Here is a 12,525-nt window from a genome sequence, read left to right as displayed (position 1 = left end):
TATTACTTTTGTAATCTGAAAAAACAATAAAGATAAAATGAATTTAAAAATCAGATAGCATGACCAGGTATTCTTTCCAGCAGAATTCAGATGCTTAGGATCAGAAGGGGAGAAACATAAAGTAACAAAACAATTCAGTAAAGAGCAAGAGAAAGATTCAAGAAAAATTTGGGGATCTCCCAAAACCCATCCCTCACCATTTACCATTTTTTTCTTTTTTTTTTTTTTTTATTGGAGTTCAATTTGCCAACATATAGCATAACACCCGGTGCTTATCCCATCAAGTGCCCCACCTCAGTGCCTGTCACCCAGTCACCCCCACCCCCCACCCACCTCCCTTTCCACCACCCCTTGTTAGTTTCCCAGAGTTAGGAGTCTTTCATGTTCTGTCTCCCTTTCTGATATTTCCCACTCATTTTTTCTCCTTTCCCCTTTATTCCCTTTCACTATTTTTAATATTCCCAAATGAATGAGACCATATAATGTTTGTCCTTCTCCGATTCACTTATTTCACTCAGCATAGTACCCTCCAATTCCATCCACGTCGAAGCAAATGGTGGGTATTTGTCGTTTCTAATGGCTGAGGAATATTCCATTGTACACATAGACCACATCTTCTTTATCCACTCATCTTTCAGTGGACACCGAGGCTCCTTCCACAGTTTGGCTACTGTGGACATTGCTGCTATAAACATCGGGGTGCAGGTGTCCCGGCGTTTCACTGCATCTGTATCTTTGGGGTAAATCCCCAGCAGTGCAATTGCTGGGTCGTAGGGCAGATCTATTCTTAACTCTTTGAGGAACCTCCACACAGTTTTCCAGAGTGGCTGCACCAGTTCACATTTCCACCAACAGTGCAAGAGGGTTCCCCTTTTTCCACATCCTCTCGAACATTTGTTGTTTCCTGCCTTGTTAATTTTCCCCATTCTCACTGGTGCCTCACCGTTTCTCCGCTACTTTCCCTGACTCATTCTCCACCCTTTGGGTGACTCCTAGGGGTTTTCTCTTAAAAGAAGAAAATCCTTTTAATCTCCTAAAGGATCGGAGATCAAGGGGTCTTTTGTTAATGAGGTGGTTTTTGGAAACCCCCCAGGTTGTCTAAAGATAGGGGCTGAAAAAAAATAAAAAATAAAAATAAAAATAAATAAATAAAGATAGGGGCTGGTTTGCCAGAGTTGCCTACACTTGGATTAGAGGGTTGGAAATTTCAGTCCCACCCCACCTCCAGGGAGGGAAGAGGAACTAGAGACTGAGTTAAAATACCAATGGCCAATGACTTAATCAAGTGTACCTAGGTAATACAGCCTCTATAAAACCCCAAAAGGATGAGGCTCCGAGGGATGTGGAGAGAGTGGTGGGCTTTCCACATGCCTTACCTTACGCATCTCTTCCATCTGGCTGTTTCTATATTCTTTTATACCCTTTTATAATAAACCAATAATCTTTCTGTGAGTTCTGTGAGCCACTCTAGCAATTAATCAAATCCAAGGAAGTTGCTGGTACTTCTGATCTATAGCTTGGTCAGAGACACAGGTGACAACCTGGACTTGTGATAGGTGTCTAATATTGGGTGTGGTGGGGGGTACAGTCTTGTAGAGCAAAGCCCTTAACCTGTAGGATCTGATGCTAACTCCAAGTAGATAATGTTAGACCTGAGTTGATGGCTTGGTTGGAAAAAAAAAACACCTGATCTGTCAAACCTGAAAGAGGACGTTAACTACCTCCATTCTGACCTCAGTCTGTACTTTCTAATTGATTAAATTCTTCCTTCAGGCTTGTCTCTTAACTCAGACAAAAGACCTGGAGGGCAAAGCAGCAATAGGGACTTTCCCCATACTAGCAAGACCCCTTGTGATGGACACCCAGACAATGATCGACCTGACCTCTACTGCCCACCTGCATGTACCCACTAATCTTTGCTCCACATTTTCCTCATATGAACCTGGAAGTATTTTCAGCACTTTGGAGACCGTCTTTGAGACTTTGTTCACTGTGTTCCCTTGGTGTTGGCCTTACTAAAATCAATCCCTTCCTTGTTTCACCACCACTCATTTCTGTCTTTGGATTTTGTCAGTGGTGAGTGGTCAAACCTGGTCCATTTGGGACCCCTGGAGCCAGCTGCTCTTACACCCTTGGGCCCCAGTTACAAACTTAAGAAGTGAGAACAAAATACCTTAACTAATCTAAACCTGATTTGCCCATAATTTTTCAAACTGCCTAAGTCCTAACTGTTTGCAACAGTCCCACAGGAGATACCACCCTCTTCTGCAGTTATAGTAAAAAACAGGTAAGTTTGGGATACCCTTCTGAAAAATAAGATGAGTCCCTACAGCAGATCTTTGTACATAAATTCCAGAGACCAAAGATATATAAGTATGGAAAACTGAAACCATAAATGCTAGAAGAAAAGGAGGGCCATTTTTATAATCTCACAGTGGAGAAATCCTTACATGATATAAAACCTAAAAAAAAAAAAAAAAAACCTAGAGGCCACTAAGAAAGAGATGGACACATTTTACTACGCAAGAACTTCCATATACCAAAGAGATGCTGAAGATGCCCTCCTCCTCACCCCACCAAAAAGACAAACAGACAAACAAGGAAAAACATTCCAATACATACAACAAAGAGCTATTAACTCAGATTTCCTCTTCTTCCCCTCACACAGCTATTATCAGCCCTCCTCCTAAACGTCTCGCCAAACTGTCCAGGCCACTCCATTTCCAATGGAACCACCACTCTGTCACTCAGACACTTCCTACACGCTGGCTCCATACCCACCCTTGCCCACTCTCCAGAGTAGCCAGTGTTTTACGCACGTTAATAAACTTCTGTCCCAACTGATTTACAATGGAGAACATTCTTTTTTCTAACCATAATGGTTAAGTCTAATACTCAGATATATGTACTTCCTCGTTCCCACCTGGGATGAGAATCATAAACAGAAGACTGCCCAATGATCGTAGAAAGCAAGCAAGCAAAAGTGAATAGTGCCCCGCAAAAAAAGAAAATTGGGGTTATTTTCCCCCTCATTTGTAAAGTGTTTACTGCAAAACCTTAGGCTGCAAAACATTTGAAAGAAGCACCTTGATCTCACCACCTGAGACTGACATGGTAGTTCATGCTTTCACAAACCTATTTATACATCCACCCACATGCAAATGGAGCATATATTTGCATTTCTGTACATTTTAACATAAGCCATTACCACCTTTTTGCTTATCTCCAAGCTCTCCAAACAGTCAATGTTTCCAGCCCATATGTCTTTCCATAACTTTCTCCTGCTCAGTCATTGCTTAGTAAAAGGTGTGTATTTTTTTTAAAGGTGTGTATTTTTAACTGCAACAGATATTTCTCTTCTTTCAAATATTTTGTAACTGCCCTCTCTCTCTCTCTCTCTCTCTCTCTCTATATATATATATATAAAAGACACTGTTCTAGGCACTGAGGATACAGCTGCAAGCAAGCACAGTTAACTGCCCTATTCTTATTAAGCTTCAGTTTGAAGAGGTCAGAGTCAGGGAGAGACACCAAACAAAAGAACTGAGTACAGACAATATGTTAGAGGGTGATAAGTGCTATGAAAAATAAGTAGGGAAGGGAGACAGTGCTGGGTATTGGATTGTAATTTTACTGAGGGTGGCTAAAAGAAAGCTGAAATGTATTTGTTGAAAACACAACACTTGAGTAAAGACCTAAAGAAGGTTGGGAATATATCTATATATACTACAGAGATAAAGGCCCTGAGAATGGACCCATACACAATCCATACCAGAGGCCCATGTGGATGGAGCAAAAACAGCAGGCACAGAGAGGGAGCCAGGGTCAGAGATAATAGGGTCATGCTGGGCAAAAAAGGACTCTGGCTTTTACTCTGATAAAAAAGGGGAGCTCTGCTCCAAGTCTGAGCAGAGAGGACTAATAAGCCCTGATTTACATCACCAGGATTATTCTGATTACAGTGTTATAGAATATTCTTTCAGGGCGTGGAAGCAAAATATTGTCAGATAACATACCAAAGAGGATCTAACAACTCCCATTTCTACTAGGGGTCCATGAGAAGATCCTCCCCACTTACACTTCCTTCCCAATTCCACCAGTAAGAACTGGGCACTTTTTAATTTTGCCAAAGGAATGCGTGAGAAGGGACATCTCACTGTTAACTTTAATTTTCATTTCCCTGACTACTTGTTCATGAGTATCATTTCATACCTTAGCCATTTTTATTCCTCTTATGAGAATCAACGATCAATATCCTTTGCTTTACTGTCTCTCTAGGTTATCTTTTCTTTACTACTTTTTGAGAGGATTTACATGTTTGAGATATAAATGTTACCTGCCTCCTATGTCCTGTGTTGTAAATTCTTTTTTTTAAATCTGATCATGGTATAATGCACATTCATTAACATGCACAGATTTAAGTGTACATTTCAATGTGTTGTGACAAATGCATATACTCATGTGACTACCCTTCCCTCAGAGGCACCCTCTGCTGTACTTCCCCTGACTTCTACACCCTAGCTTGGTTCTGCCTCTTCTTGGATCTCTCAAAAACAGAATCATACAGTAGCTGTATATGGCTGGCTGCTTTTTCTCAACACTGTAGAGGCCACTTTTAGGCAACAGGCTTGAGCAATGGAAACTTGAGCAAGGCACAAGGGCTCAAAGTGACCACCGAGCTGAATGCAAACAGGCTCCTTCAGCAACCCACCTCCAAACGGCCACAGACCCTAACTGACCAACGAGCTTACTTACAACCGGTACAGTTACCAAAAAAGGGAATATTCTATACGGCCCCACACCTCTTCACTCTGCCCTATAACTAACTACAGCTTCCACCACCGCCTCCTGGAAAGACCGCCTCTCCTTTGTTGCTGCCCTGCCTGCTGCTCCCTTGTGGTATATTCGATAAACTTCTATCTCCTTTTTTCTGCCTTGAGCGAATTCTTTCAGGGCCCATACCACTGGCCCCAACCCAATTAAGATGTTTAAACATGAACATAACATTTAAAATTCATATGCTGTGGTGGCATGCATCAAGTTTGTTCCTTTTTATGGCTGTCAATTTGTTCAGGGTATCATTTACCACAAAGCAAGTTTTAAAAAATGTTATATGTCCCTACACCTACAGCTTCTGGTTTCTTCTCTTGATTTAAAATATCTTTCCAACACCTGGATTATATATAGTCATCTAAATACTATCCTAAGATTCTTATTGTTTATGTCATACATTTAAGCCTTTAATTCATTTGGAAATTATTGTCAAAAATGATGAGAATAGGTATCCAACTTTACTTTTTCTCTGATATCTTAGTTTTACCAGCACCACTTTATTAAATGAATCATCTTTTTCTCACAATACTAACAATTACCTAGTGGTGGATATTTACCCAGACGATTGACAAATAGGCAGGTAAAGTACTCCTAACCACCAGTACTTAGCTCATGCCCAGAGGGCTCAAAGATAGATATCTTCTGGAAAACAGACATATCACTCTCCTGCTCTTAAAACTCTTCAATAGCTTAGCTGCCCTCAGAATAAAGACTACATGAGGGCCCTGCCAACATCAGTGCCTGCAGCACCTACCACTACCCACCTCTCTCCCACGTTGCCACCCCCTGCACTCCCAGCCCCCGCCTGGGCCTCTCCCAGCTCCTCAAGCTTTCATCCTTCCTCTCTGTTCTTCACAGGCTTCCTCTGCTTGGAGTGCTTACCTGTTCTCTTCCCACCTACTCCAGCCTGGATGACTCCCACTCTTTCACCAAGTCAGCTTAAACATCACTTCTTCACCAAGTCTTCCCCAGCCCACAAAGGGGGTAGCCTTACTCTCCTAAGCCCCTTATGATTTCCTCTCAAAGGTCTTCAGTTATCCTCTTCTCCCTCATTGCTCTGTACACACTTAGAATCAGTAGCTATTTGCTTCCTGTCCTCTTTCCCAGTATGCTGGAACCTCCACAAGCACAAGGACCATTTCTATTTTGTTCACCACTATACTCCTGTATACTCTTGTTAACTGGCTCAAGAAATACTAATTACAAAAAAATCAGTAAGAACAAACACAACAGAAGCATTACAGAATGGCAACAGGAAAGTCACAGAAGAAATACAGATACACTGACGTTTTAAGAAAAAAAAAAAAACAGGTCATCAGATCAAAATAAATTGGTACAATCTTCTGCAAGACAATATGCTAATATCTTTGACCAAACTATCCCATGACAGGAATTTATTTCACAGGAACACTCATATACATAAGAAAAGATATGTACACAGCTTTCTCTGCAGCACTGTTTCTAAGAGGGAAAAATAAGAAACAACTGAAATGGCCACAATTGGGTTTTAAGTAAATTGTCATTTAGCCCTATGGTACTATGTTGATATGAAAAGGTATCCAAAATACACACTAAGTCTAATAAAAACAAGTTCCATTTATGTAAAAATACTATTATTAAGGCCCTCACAATGAAAAGCTTAAAAATCTAAGTATAAATGATTATAACTGCATACATATATATATATACACACACATATACAACTCTAAAAGAAATATAACAATGGTTATCTCTAAAAATTGCCATTTCTTTTCTATTTTATTCATATTTACAGTGATGATTTTAACTATGGGGATATATTACTTTTTTAATTAGGGAAAGCATGTTACTTTTTAAGTGTCATCTAAATGTAAACCCAAATTTTTACAATGTCAAAAGTTCTCAATTTATAAAAAGTGTGTCCAACTTTAGACGGATCTCCAAAACTGATGGCCAGGAAAAATGATGTTCATTTCAAGTTGATAAAATTACTGCACAGTCTTTACAATCATACTGAAAACAAAATAAAGGAAAAAAATATAAAATACTAGGTCCAGACTCTGTTTATTCATTAGCCAAATGCTCGAGTGTATTTATTTGGCTGATATTTCTTAAATTTATGTATTTCCAATAGTATACAATGCACAAAATAGAAATATTTTAATGCAGTCATCTTGAAATTCCTGAAAGTTTGATAATCAAGGTTTTGAGTACATATTCCTAACTATCTCTTTCTATAACCAAAGCTAGTACTTAAAAACATTTTACTAATAGAATGAAATCTAAATATACTCTCTATTTTCTGAAAGCAAAATCTACTCTTCCACTGATAGAGTTTTCTGTGCTTCTCAAAAAATGGGAAATTAAGAGTTAATATTATTTAACAATTTTTGTACCAGGCACTGACTTGTACTACTTGCTGCCCTCTGTCTCCAGAGACCAAGACCAACTACACAAACAGCTCTGAGGAGAATCAACATTTCAAATAGGGATTGTGAGATAAGTTTACTTTTGACTTTAAAGTTCTTTCCCCCTCTCTTTCTATGTTGAATATCTTGAAGGAATGAGTTACACCTATATAAATAGGTAGTAAAATACACCCCACAGCACTTACATAGTCTACACATGAAATTTAGATTGCAATTTTTGGGGGGAGTAATCACACTCTATAATCAAAAAACATTAAAACCGTGTGTGCTATTTGCCCTAGTAATTCCAATGCTAGAAATTGAACCTAAAAAATCCAAACTGTGCTCAGAACTTATGCATTATCTTCATTGCACTTTCCTATAAAGGGGAAAAAAAAGAAAAAAGAAACATCTTGTAACATGGGTTTAGTTAAAAATTTCATGGTATGGTAGGACTATGTGAAAAATCACTGTAACAAAAAAGCAGCACACAAGGAACAGTCCATTTTGTCTCACCTCACTAAAATTAAGGACACTGAAAGCAAGGACTTTGTTTTATTCACTGCTTTACTCCTAGCCCTTAGAGCAATGCCTAGGTAGCCATTCAAAACCTTACAAAACAAATGAACTTCAGTAAAGTGTGTACGGAAAAGGTTTTAGCTAGAAAAGGTTTTAGCTAGAAACACAACAGCAGACTCACCGAAAACGTCCATTTACTTTACTGGAATTCAATTGTCCAGACTCAGAAAAACACAAAAAAGGAAATAACATAAATCATCACCCTAGTCTGCTTCGGCATGAGAATCTAGGGAGAAGCTTAGTTGGCTGCCCCCTCTGCGGATCTCAGATCACCTTGGCTTTCACACAGTGGATATCATGTTAGACAAGAGTAGAGTAGTTCTAGAATTTAAAACAGTATGGCCCCTAAATAATAAGCCAACTACTTACTTTGGTGGTCTGCCCCCCCAAAATAGTAATTTTCTCCAAAATTGGACTTTTTAAAAGAATTTCCAAGGGAAATGTTGCCTTAGAACAGAACTTCAGAACCTTGCCTTCCCACCTCCAAATAAAATGCAACTCTTCCGTATGCCATGGTGGTAATCACATATATATCAGGGTTATGAATATGCATCCTTTCTTCGTTTTTATTTCTTTTCTAATACCTCTACAATTAGCAAATATTACTATTGCAGTAAGAAAAAAGCTCCATCTAATTTTTAAATAGCCCACAATAGTCCTTTCTACATTTATTACAGAAATGCTAGGAGGAAAAAAAGAAGAAAGAAAGAAGAAAAGAAGGAAGGAAGGAAGGAAGGAAGGAAGGAAGGAAGGAAGGAAGGAAGGAAGGAAGGAAGAAAGAAAGAAAGAAAGAAAGAAAGAAAGAAAGAAAGAAAGAAAGAAAGAAAGAAAGAAAGAAAGAAAGAAAAGCTAGATCTGGTATCAATATTTCTCTACTTTAAAAAAAAATATTTCTCTACTTGACTTAAAACAACACTACTCCCATAGTATAACTGTAGCAGCACATATTACAGCACATTATTTTCTATCCCTTTATGCTACTTTAATTTCTTAATTAATAAACATGTAACTCAAGCCATATACCTTTCTAAGAAGAATAAGTCAATTTCCTATTTCTATTACAATTCACTTACATTCGTATGAAATAGCAAAGTTTTTTACTGACACGCAAATCAAATAATAATAATAATAATAATAATGATGATGTACCTGAACATCATAGAGTGCTACAATATTTTCATGTTGAAGTTCCTGTTAAGGAAATTGAGAATTTAAAAAATTTGTAATCCCTCTAATAAATACATTTCAATGTGCACATAAGTATTAAGTATACACACACATCCACATACCTATATACTCTTTCTATATACTACACTTCTATTACTGGATTAGAACAGTTCAGTCTAAAAAAAAAAAAAAGAGGAAATGCGCCTGATCAAACTTTACTTGGGCCCTGAATGTCTTCTCACCACCATCATTTTTTAGATTCTTAACAAGGTGAGTGCTCTCATTATGCCCAGAGACGCTCTGGGAGTCTTTCAAATTCAATAAACAATTTTAACAGCAATAAACGCATAAAATTCTAAAGTGCTTTTAGAGAGCACATTATTTGCCTGCGAGAAAATGAAGCATAATTCTTAGCTCAAAGAGCTATAATTCTTACTGAAGAGCTCTCCACAGAGCAGTAGTTTCGATGAAAGCTGGTGTTAGGTGAGGGCTCTATGTTCATATCAGCTTGGGGAGCACTGAGTTAACTACACCTAAATCAGTTCCTTCATTGCGCAATTTTTCAGATTTTCTTTACTGAGCAAAGTGCTTTGTGACTCTCCAAGAAGTATGCGGTAAACAGGATTTTCCACATATATTTGACTAGGAGACCATTTTTTTCCTCAAAGCACCTCACTTGAATAACACTGCGCATGAGTGATCCAAAAAGACCACTCCCAAGGGTAAGTAATTTTTTTCGATTTACAAGGAAAAAAAAAAATCCCATCTGCCCCCAGTGCCCCTCAAACACTTAAGTGTAACCTGAAAGGGACCAGGAGAAGAGCTAAATAATGGATCAGCAGGGCCTGCCTCTTCTCAAACAGTAACACAATAACCAGGGAAAAGAAGAAATGAGAAGCTAAAAATCAATCTTCACAGAATCTCTCTCAGTGCTGGCCACCAGCCACAAACATCTATTCTTAAAAATAGCTTCTGGGTACTCAAATGTCTCAAAAAACTGGGCATGCAAAAATGAGAGCAACAGGTGAAAATTCTCAAACTTGGCTCCAACGACCAAAATTACAAAAGATGTCATCATGTATTAATTTAAAATAAGTTATAACCTAGTATGACACATAAAGAAACATACCTTTAAGATTTTAATTTCCTTCCCAAGCAGTATTTGTGATTTTGACAAGTTCTTTTTATTAATACTTTTAATAGCTACCTCCCAATCAGTTTTCTGAAAAGGAAAATAGAGTGTTACTCCAGGATATTCTTTTATGGAAACATAATCTATAAGCACAAAGGTGTTTTTAGCAAATTCATAAATACTGGGGGTGGGGGTGGGGGATGGAAAAGAATCTGAATCTCCAACAATAGGAAAATGATTTCATAAACCACAAGCTAATGTCCTACAAGACAGCCACTAAAAACAGTAAATATGAAGACCATAGTAACTAGCAATAAAGTGAAACAAAGGACAAAGTTTGCAACCACTTCAAAGTTAGGGAGGAATGTGGATAATACACTGGAAGGTGGCATTTGATAGCTTGGCAGGATTGTGCCCTGTTTTAATTATTTTTTGTTGAGTTCTAAGTTCTTCTCATAATAAACGAAAATCGTTTTCATTACTCTGATAAGCAAGCCAAACCAGCCCCTTGCCAACAACCAGGACTACCAAACGCTTCTGATTATTCCCACTCCCTGGGTGCTCTTCCAAATTCTTTCGATTCTAGAAGCTCGTGGGACCCTGTGTGCGGAGCTGCAAGAGCTTCAGACATTCCTGAACCTGCACTCGTGTTTACTTGGACTGGAAGACCAAGGGTCCACCCTCCAGCTCCAGGAAGGGGGGAAGGCAGGGGGTACCAGGCTCGTCCGGGGCGCGGAGGAACCAGTGCTGGGAAATGCGACACCCCGGAGTTTGAGAAAGTCTCGGGCTCACGGGAAACCAGCCCGTTTTCCGCTGGGTCTGCAACTGTCGACCTCAGAAGGGAGGGCGAGCCTGGGCCGCCCAGGGCGTGCCCCAGCCCCGGCCCCGGCCCCGGCCCCGGCCCGGCCCCGAGCTGGGCAGGGCGCCGCGCGGCCCTTGGGGACTCGGATCCTGGGCACATGCGGGTGGGACCCCAGGCAGGGCCGGGCGGGCCGCGGGGCCGAGCCCCTGGGGGCACCCCGGTTACCAGGCGCTGTGCAAGGAGGAAATCCGAGGCCGAGCGGCCGGTCGGTAGGTGGAGCGCTGCCTAGCGGCTTCGGCCTCCACAGTCCTCGCCCGACCAAAACAAACCCGCGACGCTGACAGCGCGCACAATGGCAGGCCTCGGGGCGGGGGGCCTCGGCGCCCGCGGCCTCGCCGAGCCTCAGGGCACCCGGTCCCCGCCGCGGCCCGCAGACCCCGGCCTCGCCCCGGCCGGCGGGGCTCACCTGGCGGTGCCGCCCCCGGAAGACCACGGCGAAGGCCCCGTGTCCCACGAGGTCCCTCTTGCTGTACTCGAAGTCGCCCACCACCTCCATGGCCGCGCCGCCGGGGCATGCAGCGGGGCGGGCGGGCGGGCGGGCGGGCGGCGCGGCGAGGCGGGCCGGGATCAGCACCGCGGGCCCGCCGGTCCGGAGCGCGCCCGCGGGCCGCCGGACTGGGGCAGCCGCGGCCCCCGCGCCGGGCGGGCGCTCATGCCGAGAGAGGCCGGGACGGAAACGGGGGGGGCCGCCGCGCGGGGCCGGGGGTCAGCGAGGCCCGGCCCGGCCCCGGCCGCTCCTCATGGCCCGGCCCGCAGGCTCCCTTTGGCGAAGCGGCCTCAGCGCTGCCCGGCCAGGGGCGCCGCGGCCGTCACTGGGCGCCCCCGGAGCCGCACACGCGCCCGGGAGAGGTGCGGGGCCCGGCCCTCCCCATGCCCGGCTCGTCCGGCCGCGTCGGCGCCCTCCGCCCGGGGTGCTGCTGCGGTGGCGGCCGCCGCCCTAGGACCAGCACCAGCAGCAGCAGCAGCAGCACCAGCCCCGTCCCTGCGCGCCTCCCGGCCTCCCGGCGGCGCCCAACGCAAAGCGCGCGCGCCGGCCGCTCCCGAGCCGACTGCTGGCCCTCCGCGACGTCAGCACGTCTTGTAGGCCGCAGCGCACGCCGAGGCCCGCTCCCTCCGCCAGGAAAATGAGTGCGCGCGCGCTCCCGGAGGCGCGGCCCCGCAGTCGGAGCCCGTCCCCAGCGCCTCGCCCAGGCGGGGGCGTGGGAGGCGAACCGCGGGCGCCGCCGCTCGTTCGTTCGTTACCCGCCGCAGCCTTCGCTGGGCCTGGGAGAGCAGATTCGAGCCTGCCACGCCCCGGGCTGGAGCCCACTGGGAGGCGGGGAAGCGGGTCTTGACCTCCTAGCTGCAGGAGGGACAGACGGGGCATCCCTTGTGCAGTGTAGACCCCAGGGGACCGCTCAGGGCAAAGGAGCCCAACCTTCCCCGTGACCTCCAGAACCAGAGGTCATGCTGCCCACCCCCTGCCGGTCGTCCCCGGACCCTTCTGGGTTTACTTCCCAAGGTGCCTGATGTGGGACTCGATCCCAAGACTCCAGGATTGCGCCCTGGGCCAAAGGCAGGCGCTA

General features: G+C 43.7%; 1 protein-coding gene across 9 annotated transcripts in view; it reads right to left on the bottom strand.

The window, feature by feature from the left end:
* ULK2 (unc-51 like autophagy activating kinase 2) overlaps positions 1-11,520 on the bottom strand; it is an 82,459-nt gene extending 70,939 nt beyond the window's left edge. For 8 of the 9 annotated variants that reach the window (XM_049109496.1, XM_025428235.3, XM_049109497.1 and 5 more), the window contains exons 1-3: positions 11,367-11,519; positions 10,096-10,188; positions 8,949-8,990 (exon numbers count right to left, since the gene is read on the bottom strand). In XM_049109496.1, coding sequence (XP_048965453.1) covers positions 8,949-8,990; positions 10,096-10,188; positions 11,367-11,456 — 225 coding nt within the window. In that variant the 5' untranslated portion in view covers positions 11,457-11,519. Of the gene's footprint in view, positions 1-8,948; positions 8,991-10,095; positions 10,189-11,366 lie in introns of all 9 variants that reach the window. The other variant, XM_049109500.1, reaches the window with a different exon arrangement.
* Between the last annotated feature and the right edge of the window lie 1,005 nt (positions 11,521-12,525).

This window comes from Canis lupus, chromosome 5 (assembly GCF_003254725.2).
Source record: "Canis lupus dingo isolate Sandy chromosome 5, ASM325472v2, whole genome shotgun sequence".
Lineage (NCBI taxonomy): Eukaryota > Metazoa > Chordata > Mammalia > Carnivora > Canidae > Canis > Canis lupus.
Note: the sequence above shows the minus strand (reverse complement) of the source record. Positions and strands in the feature narration are given on the sequence as shown.